This window comes from Leptonychotes weddellii, chromosome 8, assembly GCF_054177405.1.
Source record: "Leptonychotes weddellii isolate Sample4059 chromosome 8, ASM5417740v2, whole genome shotgun sequence".
NCBI lineage: Eukaryota > Metazoa > Chordata > Mammalia > Carnivora > Phocidae > Leptonychotes > Leptonychotes weddellii.
In genome coordinates this window covers 83,191,718-83,206,209 of record NC_138376.1, presented here as the reverse complement: position 1 = coordinate 83,206,209, position 14,492 = coordinate 83,191,718, and the positions used below count along the sequence as shown (strand labels likewise).

At 46.6% G+C, this 14,492-nt stretch overlaps 1 protein-coding gene and 1 long non-coding RNA gene across 8 annotated transcripts; one reads left to right on the top strand and one right to left on the bottom strand.

Annotated features, from left to right (window-relative positions):
- The first annotated feature begins 585 nt into the window (after positions 1 to 585).
- On the top strand, positions 586 to 12,696 carry ZBTB24 (zinc finger and BTB domain containing 24). 5 transcript variants are annotated; one of them, XM_031023908.2, is made up of 8 exons: positions 586 to 745; positions 1,058 to 1,252; positions 1,408 to 2,390; positions 4,708 to 4,875; positions 5,329 to 5,412; positions 6,066 to 6,149; positions 9,993 to 10,074; positions 11,075 to 12,696. In XM_031023908.2, the coding sequence occupies exons 3-8, from the start codon at positions 1,436 to 1,438 to the stop codon at positions 11,793 to 11,795; spliced, it is 2,094 nt and encodes a 697-aa protein (XP_030879768.2). In that variant the 5' UTR covers positions 586 to 745; positions 1,058 to 1,252; positions 1,408 to 1,435; the 3' UTR covers positions 11,796 to 12,696. The 5 variants fall into 5 exon arrangements, with proteins under 5 accessions (XP_030879768.2, XP_081684912.1, XP_081684913.1 ...); XM_006729470.3 differs by lacking the exon at positions 11,075 to 12,696 and adding an exon at positions 10,898 to 11,032 and having other exon boundaries at positions 588 to 745; XM_081828786.1 differs by lacking the exon at positions 9,993 to 10,074 and having other exon boundaries at positions 587 to 745; positions 11,075 to 11,477.
- Positions 7,502 to 11,877, bottom strand: LOC145723073 (uncharacterized). 3 transcript variants are annotated; one of them, XR_014147892.1, is made up of 3 exons: positions 10,669 to 10,901; positions 8,711 to 9,597; positions 7,502 to 8,544 (listed from the first exon to the last, which is right to left on the bottom strand). It is a non-coding gene; the product is annotated as an uncharacterized LOC145723073 (long non-coding RNA). The 3 variants fall into 3 exon arrangements; XR_014147893.1 differs by lacking the exon at positions 7,502 to 8,544 and adding an exon at positions 11,797 to 11,877 and having other exon boundaries at positions 8,665 to 9,597; positions 10,669 to 10,718; XR_014147891.1 differs by lacking the exon at positions 7,502 to 8,544 and having other exon boundaries at positions 8,665 to 9,597.
- Positions 12,697 to 14,492: the final 1,796 nt, after the last annotated feature.

The window sequence follows — 14,492 nt, the reverse complement described above, 5'->3', positions numbered from 1 at the left end:
ATCCATTACCTACGGAATCTCGTTTACTCACAGCTACCCAACCCAGCTGACACTAGTGTTAACATCTCCATTTTACAGGTAAGGTAAACAAGGTTGAGAGGATAAGGAATCTGCCCAAGATTACTCAGTACCCAGATCTGTCCGACTAGATAGAGCGCCTCTCTTCACTCCCTTGGACTAGGCATTGGAAGTGGGAAGGGAAAGGAGAAGACAGATGTGCAAAATAATTAGGAGGCAAATAATAACAATTATTATATTAGCGTTAGATGATGACAGTGACGATGATGGTAAAGAATGTAAAGGCGATTTCATTCATTGGTCACACATTCGAGACCTTAACGCGAGCTTCCGCATCTGGGAAGAGACCAAGTTGATTAAGGTGCCGCTGAGATACATGCCGTCTATCATGACATAAAACGTACACAACTACCGAGAGACAACGCCACGCCCCATCCGCCGCCCCCAGTTCAGGGGAGTCGCCAGAGCCGCCCGGGCTCTCCGGGCCGCCCCGCCCCGCCCCGCCCCGGGCGCCTCCGCGCCCACGTGGTCCGGCGTCCGCGCGCAGGCTCGCGGCGCCGGCGCTTCCGGGTTGGCAGCCGCGGCGGCCGCGGGGGCGCAGGGGCGCAGGGGCCCCAGCCCGGGCGGCGCAGGAACCCCGGCGGCGGGTTCTGCGGAGCGGGGCGCCAGGGCGGGCCCGGCGCCAGTGCGCCCGCCAGGCCGCGGGGTGGGCCGGGCGCCACGAGAGGTAGGTCCGCCCCGGGCCCGCCAACCGTGGGCGCGGGACCTGCGGCCGCGTCGAGTACTGCCCAGCCATACGCTCCCCTGTCCCGCTCGAGGGGGCCCGGGCCGGGAGTGGGGGCCCAGCCATGCGGGCCCCGGGCTACGGGGGAATCGTCCGCCCGCCGCGTTGTGCGCTGCCTGGCGGCCAGCCTGGGCGATCGTGCCAGCCCTTCCAAAGCGAGGCCCGATGCGCCTTCGGTTATTACTCAGTTGCAGCTACCCCCAGATTCATTTCGCTCGTGTACATTTTATTTGCTTCCTTTTTCTGTTTTCACAGACAAAATGGTTAATGCGTGAAATCGAGACACCGTAGTTTCCATTCTGGTCTGCGTGCAACTGTGGAAAGTTAGTGCCGGGGAAGGACTTTCAAGATGCTTGATTCCCATTCCTTCATTTTACAGAGGAGAAAGCAGACCCCGAGAAGTAACATGGATGTTGGAAATTCACCCAACTAGGTCATGGTATAACAAGGGTGAGAATGGCAAGCTAAGTTTTTAAGTCGACTTCTGAAAGTGGTCAGTGGTCAAATTCATTTAACAGTGTGAAGCGAGTAGTAGGTTCACTTGGGCTAGGTTTAACCTGTTAGATGATGCTTCCTCCTTTTTAATCATTATTTTCTAATTTCAGGCTTCGGGCTTCTTGGCCTCTAAAGAAAATGGCAGAAACGTCATCGGAGCCTTCTGGGCAGCTCGTTGTACACTCAGACACTCACAGTGACACTGTTCTGGCCAGTTTTGAGGCTCAGCGGAAGAAGGGCTTCCTCTGTGACATTACGTTAATCGTGGAGAATGTGCATTTCCGGGCTCACAAAGCCTTACTCGCTGCCAGTAGTGAATACTTCTCAATGATGTTTGCTGAAGAGGGGGAGATCGGCCAGTCCATTTATATGCTGGAAGGCATGGTTGCCGACACATTTGGTATCCTGCTGGAGTTTATCTACACCGGTTGTCTCCAGGCCAGTGAGAAAAGCGCAGAACAAATCCTGGCCACCGCTCAGTTCTTAAAGGTCTATGACCTGGTAAAGGCTTACACGGATTTTCAAAATAATCATAGCTCCCCAAAGCCAACGACTCTGAACACTGCTGGCGCTCCAGTGGTGGTGATTTCTAATAAGAAAAATGATCCTCCGAAACGGAAGCGGGGAAGACCGAGAAAAGTGAACAGTGTGCAGGAGGGGAAATCACAGCTGGCTGCAGAGGAAGAAATACAGCTGAGAGTAAACAATTCAGTTCAAAATAGACATAACTTTGTAGTGAAAGAGGGAGACAGTGGCGTACTGAATGAACAGATTCCCCCGAAAGAAATGGAAGAGGCTGAGTCTGCCTCTGAGCCACGTAGAGGGGAGGAAACGCCAGCTGAAAAAGATGAGAACTGTGATCCCAAGACCCAGGATGGGCAGGACAGCCAGAGTCGGTACAGCAAGCGGAGGATTCGGAGGTCCGTCAAACTTAAAGATTACAAACTTGTCGGGGATGAAGACGAGCAGAGTTCAGCCAAGAGGGCCTGTGGAAAGAGAAAGCGCCCGGGGGGCCCTGAGGCCTGTTGTAAGGACTGTGGCAAAGTGTTTAAGTACAATCACTTTTTGGCAATCCACCAGAGGAGCCACACGGGTAATTATACTTTTGCAGCTTGGTGGAGCTTGTTTTGGAGGGATGATGATAGCTTTCATTGATTGTGCAACTTCCATGTGATGGGCATTATAATGGGGCCTTTACGTACATATTACTGCAGTTAGTTCTTACAACAGGCCTATGAGATAGGGAATGTTATCCCCATTGGACAGATGAAGAGACCAAGTCCTAGAAATAGTTTGCCCAGGTCATCCGTTTAGTGACAGAGCTGGGATTTGAACCCAGGTAGCCTGATTGCAGAACCCTGTTCTTATTTGTGAGTCATTGGTTCCAGGCTTTAATGCCCGGGTGTCAAACTCTAGCCAGATTTACTCTGCTTTCTGATTCGTGAACATTCATCTTGACTGTAGCTATGCTTTTGCCCAGGTCTGTGGGGACAGCTTGCTCACTCAGCCAGTTAGCTTTAAATGTCTTCTTTTTGGTCCCTCTGGCCCAGCGCTGGCCAATAGACCCTTTTGTGAGGACAGAAGTGTTCTGTATCTGCACTGTATATGGTGGTTGCTAGCCACGTGCGATTTTGAGCTTGACATGTGGTGTGACTGAGGAACTGAATTTTTTATTTTAATTAATTTAACTGGCACCATATTGGATAGTGCGGCCCTAGCCAGAAATCCCTTCCTCCTTTGAGCCCTCCCTTACTTAACTCACTCTGCTTTGGGTCGGGTTGTAGTTACCAGTTAAATACCCCTCAACCTAATTGTCAACTTAAGTATAGGGACTAGTAGTAGTTAAGGCTCCTCTCATCCAGCAGAGCTAGCCCTGTGGTTCTCAACCTGACCACCCAGTAGAATCACGTAGGGAGCTTCTAAAACCACCAGTGACTGGGCAGCAGCCCCAGAGCTCCTGATTTAATTGGGGCCTTGGTGTTTTTGAAAGATGGGTTGAGAACCTTGAACTCTGGTTCTTTAAACAAGGTAGACACTTGGGAAATATTTGTTGAACTGTAATAGAGGATAGTTGAGAGAGTTAAATAGTTCTCTAACATTTGTTAGGGAAAACAGCATGTAGGATGTTCCCTTTTGCCCCCAGTATTGTGAAATTTTGCAGTGACTCACTTTAGCGTGGGTCTGTTTTTGTCCCATTTCAGTGGCTACCCGTAGATCCATACAGTTTGGAAACTCCTGTCTTTCAGTTCCTTCATGGATGGTATCTCCCGTCAGTTTTCTGTGCTCTCTCTTTCTAGAACTTGCTGGAATTTGGATGTTGAACCTCTGGACCCACCCTCTAAAGTCCTTACCTCTTAATTCCCATCACTTTTGGCTCTACATTCTGGGAGATTTCCCCTTTATCTTTCTACTCTTACTGTTTTACTTCTAGGAGCCCTTTTTCTCTAAATTTTTTTTTTTTTTTTTAGTTATTGTGAATCCTCTTTTTGGTTCACAGTGTAGTATCTTCCCTCTGTGAGCAGGTTAATAACAGCAGTTGCTTGTTTGTCAGTTTTTACCGTTTTCTTCCCCTTGGGCAGCCTCTGTTTTCCGCAAGTTGCTTTTTTTTTCTGATCTGTTTTGGTATCTGTTTCAGCTACTAAAAGGCCTTCCTTGAATGGTGGTTTTAAAAAAAATCACATTTAATCCTATGCTGGAATGGTGGACTGCTAGCTACTGGCCACCACGTGGGTGTGGAGCGGGCCTGTAGACGGTGGCCTCCCTGGGGGTGGTGTGGCTGGACCCCACTCCCTCCCCAACACCTGGCATCCCAGCTGCAGCCCCCTTACCCTGGCCCACCACGTTCCCGAAGAAGATGTTCTGCCCTCCCACCTGAGGCTCTGGGCCTGCCTGCCAGTGTCTGGAGCGGGAGCAGGGGAGAAGGCTGGGCAGTCTCATCACCCCCAATATAAACTTGGACTTGCCGTCCCTGGGGCAGTCCTACTCCACTGTGCCTGGAGACCCTCAGTCCAGAGACTGTTTGTTTTGCCTTCTTCAGAGAACAGCCCCCATCCTTTGTTGGGGAGTGGGCCAGTCTTCTGGCTCCTTGGGCCTTGTGGAGGGGGTCTAAGTGCCTTTGACACAGATGGTCATTTGTCCCCCTAACCCCCACTTTCAGAGATAACAGGTGCCACTGATGGCTGAGCATTGTGGAGGCTCTGTCTTAGGTTGTAGCTCAGCACTCCTCGCTGCTGGCGTCGGAGTCATCTGTCCCGGCTTGCCAGATTTTATTGCTGATGTTTTCTCTCCTGTGCTGGGCCTTTGGGATATGTGCCTATTAAGAGAAATCCCTTGATTGTCGTTTTAATTTAGGAGGAAACCAAGATGTGCATGTTCTTGCTCACACCACGCTTCTGGGGCTCTCATTCCAGGGGAGCGACCTTTCAAATGTAATGAGTGCGGGAAAGGCTTTGCTCAGAAGCACTCCCTGCAGGTCCACGCCCGGATGCACACAGGCGAGCGGCCCTACACCTGCACCGTGTGCAGCAAGGCTCTCACCACCAAGCACTCGCTGCTGGAGCACATGAGCCTGCATTCAGGTACCTGGACTTGCACCCGAAGGCCACCTGCCACCGGGTTCCTGGGCTGGACGTTCCCATGGTCAGAATGGTCTTTTCTCAGCCTGGTGTCATCTCCCACGTGGTGTCTGCCTCTGCCAGACCGTAGTGTAGAGTTGTGTACAGCGTCTGTTTTAAACTAGGGCTTATGAACCAGCTACCAGGAGCTCAACGTACACACGTTTTAACTCCCAGAGCTTAGAATTATTTTACTTTGGTGACTTTGGGGGAAACTTGAATTCTCCAGTTCTGCTCCAGTCCCCACCCCTCCCTACTGCCTTACATACCTTTGCACATTTATGGTACTGTGCTTTGACTGAGGGCATTTGGGTATGGAGGCAAGTCACTTGTTATCATTCATGGAAAATGGGGACCTGGGCCCACCGTTTTATTGTTGTTTTTGCATGTTTTAGTGTCTTGTTTTTTATTTGGCAGGACAGAAGTCTTTCACCTGTGATCAGTGTGGAAAATATTTCAGCCAGAAAAGACAACTAAAGAGCCATTACCGAGTTCATACAGGTACAATAAAGAGAGAAAATTTGGATTGGTGGGGGAGAAACATAAATACAAATTACTTCTGAAACAGTAGGGTCATACTGTGGAAAATTGTATTTAGGGAAAGAATCTTAAAAAGCAATCTAAATTAGATGTCCTTGTGTTATTCTCTACTACCTTGTAATTTATATTTAATTTTATACTACAGTTTTGATGCCATACACAGAAACCCTACAGAACTGGTATCTTTCAGAAGTGCCACTTGACTAAGATTGGTTGTTAATGGTGCCTAGACCGAAATATCCCCACCCCATAGCTGTCAGTCCAGGCTTTCTCCCACCTAGCTTTTTCTCCCCTGCCAACTGATAAATAAATGAGGGGTTGGGAGTGACACTTGGCGTCAACTGGCCACAGTCGCACCAATGCTTCCAGGGAAGAAGAAAATTACTTTTAGGGAGATTGGAAGGGTCCCACCTCTCCTGGGGAAGTAGTGAGTTGAGATGCATCGGAAAATATGAACTGTTACCAAATTAATAAAAAAAAATTACTGTTGTTTTAATTGAAGTACCATATTGAAAGTGATTATTTTTCAGGGAAGTGCTTTAATACAAATCACTGAAGAAATGCAGGGAGAGAGCGCACATAGGCACTGACACTTTTTTTATTGTTGCGACAAGGCCACGCATTACCGGAATGCACCCACTGCCGTCGCAAATTCATGGATGTGTCTCAGCTAAAGAAGCATCTACGAACACACACAGGTACAGCTCCCATCCTGTCCTTCCTTTCTGGTACACTTCACGTTCTCAGAAGAGCGAGAATGAGCCCTCTCCTCAGGCTCCATTTGTTATAAAACGGGTGGGAATTTTAGAAGACCATTGAAAAGTCCAAGGCAGAAGGCTGTTGACACCATTCTGTGGGGAGATCCCGTCTCTTATTTCTTAGCAACACAGAGATGGCTTACTGAGCACTATTCCTGGGTGAAAATTCATTTGAGGGGCGCCTGGGTGGCTCAGTCGGTTGAGTGTCTGAGTGTTAATCTCAGCTCAGGTCTTGATCTCAGGGTTGTGAGTTCAAGTCCTGTGTTGGGCCCCATGCTGGCTATGGAGCCTACTTAAAAAAAAAGAAAAAGAAAAAAAGAAAATTCATTTAATACCACAAAATAGTACAAATCTGAGTGTGGTTCTGTCTTTCACTCCTAGTGTACCTCAGTGCTGAAGATTACGGAGAGAACTTTTTTCAAAAAGAAAGTAAAATGAAACACACAGGTAGCATAAGCACTGAGGGTTTTCCCACTTCCTCCCCTAGAACCAGTACTTACAACTTAAGCATTGCTACCTCCAGAAAAATCAGCTTCAGGGATAAAGAGGAGGCAGGATCGATCAGGGCAGGTCAACTTCTTTAATTTAAGAACAGCAAAGTAAAAGTGCGGGTCTTCTAGACCTTTTGGTAAGGAGCACTTCTTAAAAATGAACCTGTTAGATTTTTCTAAGAAAAGCTTCCTCCTGCAGTTTGGTTCTTTAATGATTCTGTTAAATTGTCTACTAAAATTATATATCAGATTGGTTTATGCTGCTTTGGACACTTTTTTTTTTTTTTTAAGATTTTATTTATTTGCGAGAGAGAGAATGAGAGACAGAGAGCATGAGAGGGAGGAGGGTGAGAGGGAGAAGCAGACTCCCTGCTGAGCAGGGAGCCTGATGCGGGACTCGATCCCGGGACTCCAGGATCATGACCTGAGCCGAAGGCAGTTGCTTAACCAACTGAGCCACCCAGGCGCCCTGGACATTTTTTTTAAAACACAAATTTTTCTCCTTAAATGTCATTTGTTTTCTTAAAATAAGTGTCTCATAGGGTAGGAATTCTATGAAGAGGGATCTCTATACAATCTTTCTACAGACATTATCATGAATAGGTTCTGTGACATTTAATTCATCCATTTAACACATATTTACAGAACAGCTCCTGGGTCCCAGACACCGCTCTCTCTAGGTGCTGAGGCTGCAGCAGTGAATGAGGTGGCCAGAGCCCCTGCTGTGGACCAGGGAAGACAAGGAAAAATGACTCCATAGCATGTTAGGTGGGAGTCAGTGCTGTGAAGAACTAAACGCAGGGTAAGGGGGCAGGATGTGGGAAGGGGAGCTGCCCTTTTCCGTGGGGACTTGTCTGAGAAGGCCTCACAGATAGGGGGGAACACCTTGGATAGAGATCTGAATGCTGTGGGGAGCGAAGACAGCCATTGTGCCTGCCCAGGGGAAGAGCATCCCACGCAGAGGGAATAGCAGGTGCAAAGCCCTGAGACACAAGAGTTTCCACCTTGCCAGAGAAATGCCAGGAGGCAGTTGTGACTGAGCCTGAGCCAGGGTGGTGGGCATCAGAAGGCTTCGGGTAGGTGCAGAGCAGAGGCAACTGGATGGAATCTGTGTAACAGGCCTCTCAGCCGAGCTGCTGAGACTCGGGCCTCAATCACCTGAGAAGCTTTAAAAAAGAAAAAGCCTGGTCCCAACCCCAGAGATTCTGATTGAATTAACCTGGGGTAGAGCCTCGGAACTGCTCTGTGTAAAAACTTCCTCGGTGATTCTGGTGTGCACTCAGGCTTCAGAACGTTGGAGGCCACGGTGAAGACTGGACTTTTGTTCTGAGCGAGAAGACTTTAACGAGAGCAGCGAGATGATAGGACTTAGAATTTTAATAGGATCATCCCAGCGTCGTGTGGGGTGTGGTGAGCCACAGGTGGAGAGACCCATTAGCAGGCTGTTGCAGTAATCGGGGGCTCGTACAGTGTGGTGGCCGTGGAAGTGGTCATCAGTGGCCCTGTCCAGATAGATTCTGAAGGACTCTATGTTCTTGGAAAGAATGTCCATGATTTCAAACATTCGCTAACAGAAAGACTTTCTGAGATTGTCAACCCAGATGGCATTGAATGGCAGGGCGAACATCGTTAGTGTATTTCCGAAACGGAACTTGACACGACAAGCAGGTCCTCGTCTTTGGATCTGGAGGAGCAGCAAACACACTGAAGTCAGCGCGGGCCCCAGCTCTGGTTTGGGAGGCTGTGGAAGGAGAGCGGCAGTGGCCTGGTTTTCACCTCTGGAGTGGTAAGAGCTGCTGATGCGGAGACGCCAACTCACCCAAGCTGCCACCAGCGTCCTCCACCTAGATGGAGCGTGGAAAGATGTCTAGCGTGAATTTTCCAGGAGAGGCTATGAAAGGGAGGCCGCACTTCAAACGGCACCCGTCCCCGGCTGTTACCTAGTTAAGCGGGATTTTGTTCTCTCTTCTTTAAATTCATAGCTCCCTTGCCTGTGTGAGGACCACTTACTTTTGTTTCCAGAGGACATGACAGTCTGTCGGTTGTATGTGCAGCGTACAGACTAATGCTGAATAAACGGTTCTTGAAGCTTCATGAATTCCTAGTGGAGTCTGGAACAGTCATGCTTTGTGTGGGCCTTAGTTTCCACCCTGTGAAATTCATTCAGTCATCAGGGATTTCTGGAACAGTGTGCCAGGCCTGATTCCAGGCACAGGGGTACTAGGATTGGACGAGCCCACAAAGTCTCCTCCTAAGAATGGGGGAGATGGACAATAAACAGCACGTACAGTCTGTGAGGTGGGGCTAGCACTGTGGGGAAACGGACCCGGAGAAGGGGACTGAAGAGTGTTGAGGGGCGGGGGACAGTGCTTTCGGTGGTGATGAGGCCTCCTTGCTGGGAAAGTGACGTTTGAGCAGAGGCTTGAAGGCGGTACAGGGGGTGAACCACACTGGGAATCCCCTGGGCAAGACATGCTGGGGGAGGAATGGTGGGGGCAGGAGCCCTGGCCGGGGCTTGCTCGGCCAGTGACTCTCCAGTGACTCTCCACCGGGCCCGTGAGCGGAGCAGTGAGCAAAGGGAGAGTGCCTGGTGAGGTTAGAAAAGTTTAGGGCAAGGCCCCGGGGGGGGCGGGGGGGCGGACAGATGTGTGATGCCTCTAGGCCTAGGGCTTTGGTTTTTATCTCCGGATGGGAACAGGGAGCCTTTGGAGTGTTTGCAGCAGAAGTGTGAAATGAGCAGACTGCCCACAGGGTCACTGTGGTTGCTGCATTTATTGTGGACAACAGGGAAGCTGGAACAGAAGTGGGGAGACCCGTTCGGCTGCTGCAGAGACAGTGGTGGCCTGGACTGGGGGGTGGCAGTGAAGGTGGTGAGATGTGGTCAGGTTCTGGATACACTGCAAGGCAGACATAAATGTGAATTAATATGCAGGTCACCCTAGTGGACCAGTGTCCCCAGGAAGGTCAGGTATGAGAGTTGAGTTATCTCAGGGTGGGCCGTACGGGAGTAAATGTGGTGTGTTCTTTTGTTTACTGTGTATAATCATCTACCTCCTTGTTTCAGTTTTTAAGGGAAGGAACCATATCTTACACTTTCTCTGTATCCTCTTGGCACTTAGCATACAGTGCTTAGGTACATAGTAGGTGTTTGGTAAGGGCTTCATTCATTCATGCTCATTAAGGAGTCAAGTGGTATTGCCTTTTTCTTTTCTTAATATTGTGAAAATGTGGGGTGATTTTTGCTTTTCACTTTGTGTTGGATGTATATTTCTAAACAGTGTTCCTTTTTTAGGTGAGAAGCCATTTACTTGTGAAATCTGTGGCAAATCTTTCACAGCAAAGAGTTCTCTTCAGACCCACATCAGAATCCATAGGTAAAGTTTTACAGATATTTTTTTTATATGGGAGTCCTCATTCAACCCTGGTGTTCAGTTGGGTGACATGTTACTTATACAGGCCTTCTCCCCAAATTATTACACGGGTAGAACTTTCTGTGTAGCTTACCATATTTTATCTTTACAATGAAGCAATTCCTAACTTAGGCAAAATCAGGAAAACTGGTTCTGGCCAGCAAAAGTTTGCATTACTGGTTTCATTTCTTGAATTTTTATTTTGAGCTGGGGGCTGATCCAAAGTTTAAATCTTCAGTCAAAAATAAATATTAAATTTGATGTTTTCTGAATAAACATTTTTGTTCACACATCCAGATTTGATTCAGTAGTTCTTCTAAGACAAATAACTAACTTCTATTACTAACTAATAGTAACTTCTAAGACAAACTTGGGGTTTTTGTTTTTTGGGTTTTTTTGAGGGAGTGGGAGAGAGAGGGAGAGAGAACCTTAAGCAGGCTCCACACTCAGCATGGAGCCCCACACAGGGCTTGATTCACAACTCTGAGGTACACGACCTGAGCCGAAATCAAGAGTCAGAAGCTTAACTGACTGAGCCACCCAGGCGTCCCTACTCACGTTTTGAATATTGAAGTCAATCACATATACTTAAATTTGGCCACAGGAATCTAAAAGTTGGCAATGAAAATGAAAACAAAACAAAAGGAACTTTATGTGTGTAATATATAAATATTTGCTCTCTTATCTAAAATACGACTGTAGGATCATAAAATGTTATCACATGTAGCCCAGCCCCATGCACCACCCTTTCTCAGACAGCAACCCCGCCTCGTCTTTTTTCCTTTAGGATCAGAAACGGAAACCCCCGAAAGTGGTGACTTGCTCTGACTCCTTAAGCTAGCAGAAGAACCCATGGCTTATGACTCCCAGTCGAGTTAATTGTCCTCTACTCTTGACTTCTCCCTAAATAATCAGGAAGTAATAAGCAGAGCCGTTTGTAAAGTCAAATGTGTATTTTTTATAGAGGAGAGAAGCCCTACTCCTGTGGCATATGTGGCAAATCGTTCTCCGACTCCAGTGCCAAGAGGAGACACTGCATTCTGCACACGGGCAAAAAGCCCTTCTCATGCCCCGAGTGCAACTTACAGTTCGCTCGCTTGGACAACTTGAAGGCCCACTTGAAAATCCACAGCAAAGAGAAGCCCGCGTCGGACACCAGCGGCGTTTCCGGCAGCCCTGACACCCAGGAGGTCAGGAGTATTCTTCAGCTGCAGCCGTATCAGCTCTCTGCCTCTGGAGAGCAGGAAATTCAGCTTCTCGTCACCAATTCTGTACATAACATCAACTTCATGCCCGGCCCCAGCCAAGGAATCAGCATCGTCACTGCGGAGAGTTCGCAGAACATGGCGGCCGAGCAGGCTGCCGACCTCGCCCTGCTCACGCAGCAGCCCCAGCAACTGCAGAACTTCATCCTCTCCGCCCCTCAGGGCCAGACGGAGCACATTCAGGGCCTCGACATGATTGAAAGCCAGATGGAGCCCGCACAGACCGAGCCCGTGCACGTCATCACGCTCTCCAAGGAAACCCTGGAACACCTTCACGCCCAGCAGGAGCAAACCGGGGAGCTCCAGTTAGCAGGTGCTTCGGGTCCGGCTCAACACCTGCAGCTGCCGCCCGCGCCGGCCCCGCCCCCGGCCGCCCCCCACGGGCCCCCGGCCGCCCCGCTGAGCCCGGGGCAGAGCTGACCTGGACGCGCCTTGCGTCCTTATCTCCTCCGCACGAGCCAGCTGCGCGCTGCGAGGCAGGCTTTCTGAGACGCTCGGCTCGGGCTCGCAAACAGAGCCTCTGGACGTGTGAGAGCGAGCGGGCAGGCCTCGCGCTTTGCATCCAGGCCCCAAGATGTGCGCGTCCTGTCTCGCGTGCAGTCCTGATGGGGATTTAGCATTCAGTACTGATGAACGGTTTTCATTTTCCTCTACGACATCTCCGAAAGTCTTGGGTCATTTTGCTTTGGGGGCATTGAATTAGACTTCTCTAAGCCTTGAATGCCCACGGCCACAGGTCTTGCTGACCTTTCCAGTTATGTTTTGAGGAACAAAGGAAGCCCTATATGGTGGTTGAGTTGGGTAGAGTGGTTTGTTCCACTTTATTTTTCGTACGCAACACAATTGCCTCTACAAGATAAGTCACGGCTGAATGTGATAGAGGACAACCTTGGAGAGTCTGTCCTTTTAATATCTTCTAAGCCCCGAAGACCGAGTCACTGTCAACATTTAATCTCTGTGTGGTACAGTGGGCTCTTTGTGTCCTATTTAAGGTAGATTCAAAAACATATAAACTAAAAGTGCATTTTAACTCAAAATGAATATAATAAAGTCCACAAAGTACAGGATTATTTTAAAAATTCTGAACTCAGCTTTTCTGAGAAACATGGATTTACATATTTTTTAAAAGCAGGTTACTGAAAACTTAAAAGTCTAATTAAAGTGAAATCGGATCAAGACATTCAGCCCATAAATTCTCAATTTTTGTCAGCAGTGATACTTGTTTGATGAAGTTAAGACTATCTCAGTTATCCTGGAATATAAAATTTTATTAAGTGTAATTTAAGTGTCAAATATACTGAATTCTAATTGATCCTGAAAATGGTCTGTGTATTGTGTCTGATAACTTCCTGGAGATGGGACCTTATTATACTATAAATTATAGTAGGCTGAATCTCATAAAATAGACACCTCATTTTAAAAAGTACATATTTTTGCCTAACCTTAAAAATAATTTGAACCTAAGAGCCTTAGTAACCTGTCTGTAATTGTGGTATGATTTTAAATAATTGTCAAAAGTTGAAATTATGTGTGGGTTAGGTTTTCAAGCCCAGTGTACTTTATTGAATACTTTGATTGCTTTCTCTTTAATGAACTGAAAAAAGAGAATGGGCACTAGGACATCTAAGTTAACATAATGCGGGTAGAGAATAGGGCTAATCTACCCTAAAATTAACAGGATCTTGACATCAGTTACTTTCTTACATTAGACACCTTAATTTCTACCTGAATCAAGGTTTTTTGGAGGTTAAAGTAATAGAATTCTTCAGGTTTGAGAGAAGATGAAAGCATTTTTTTCACATATTTGCCAAATTCTGTTTTATTATAATTCACAAAATTTCCAAAATGTGTATCTTAACATGTACCAACCAAAGTAATGTTTAAATCAGTCCTGACTAGAGCCAAGATACAATTTTTATAAATACAGTTATGACCCAAATATTATTTCAGGTTCTTAGTCATTTAAACTATTTACTTTAACCTTAGTCTTAAAATGCAAAGTTTTTACCAGCTTTGCAAAGCTTACAGGCCCACAGTTTCTCCAGGAGATACACAGTATTAACATAAATGAATTTTTAACTACTCACTCTGGAGAGCTGGAGAATTATTCAGGAAATATGGTCACATAAGTCAAGTTTAACTAGCTTTATGACAGTTTACCTCTGCACTAGGAGAAATAGAATGTGGGCCACATGTAATTTTAAATTTTCTAGTAGCCACATTAAAAACAAAGGTGAAATTAATTTGAATGAAATTATTTAATCCAGCATGTGCCAAATACCATTTCAACATGTAAACAATATAAAAACATATTAATAAGATATTTTATATTCTTTTCTTCATATTAAGTCTTCAAAATCTGGTGTGTATTTTCTACTTATTGCACATTCAGTTTGGATGCTAATGTTCTTTGGACGTACTTGATCTGTATTTAGAGTTCATACAATTTACATAAAGTTGCAAGCCTAGATTCACATACAGTTGCAGACATAATGTCTTTTCAATAACTGAAACAATTATTGCTTTAACTTTACATTAAAATTAAAACCCAGGGCATCTGGCCAGCTCAGTTGGAAGAGCATGCAACTGTTGATCTCGGGGTCATGAGTTCAAGCTCTACGTTGGGCATAGAGATTACTAAAAATACATATATATATATATATATATATATGTATATATATATATATATACTGAAAAAAAACCCACCACCAGTTCCTCAGTCACACCAACCACATTGCGAGTTCTTGATAAACTACGTGTGTGGCTAGTGGGTTCTGTTGGGAACAGGCTTACCTGTTTCTAACTTGAGAGCCTGTCTCAGCCATAAAAGTATCTTCTGGAAGAGTTCTGGTTTATTTGATCAGCTGTGAAAGGGAAAGGAGGAAATGAGAGCTTCATAAATCTAGTCTCTTCTGTGTCCCAAATACACATTCTGCCCTCTGAAATCCCAAATTCTAAAGTTCAGTGCCTCTGTACCCAAAGGAAATGTCATATACATAAAAATGTTACTATGGTGTGAGAAATTGCCAGCTCAGTGTTTCACAACTTATTTTGTACTAGTACAGTTTTTAAAATTGTTTTGACAAATGCAGAAATACAAAGTGTACTTCATAGGAA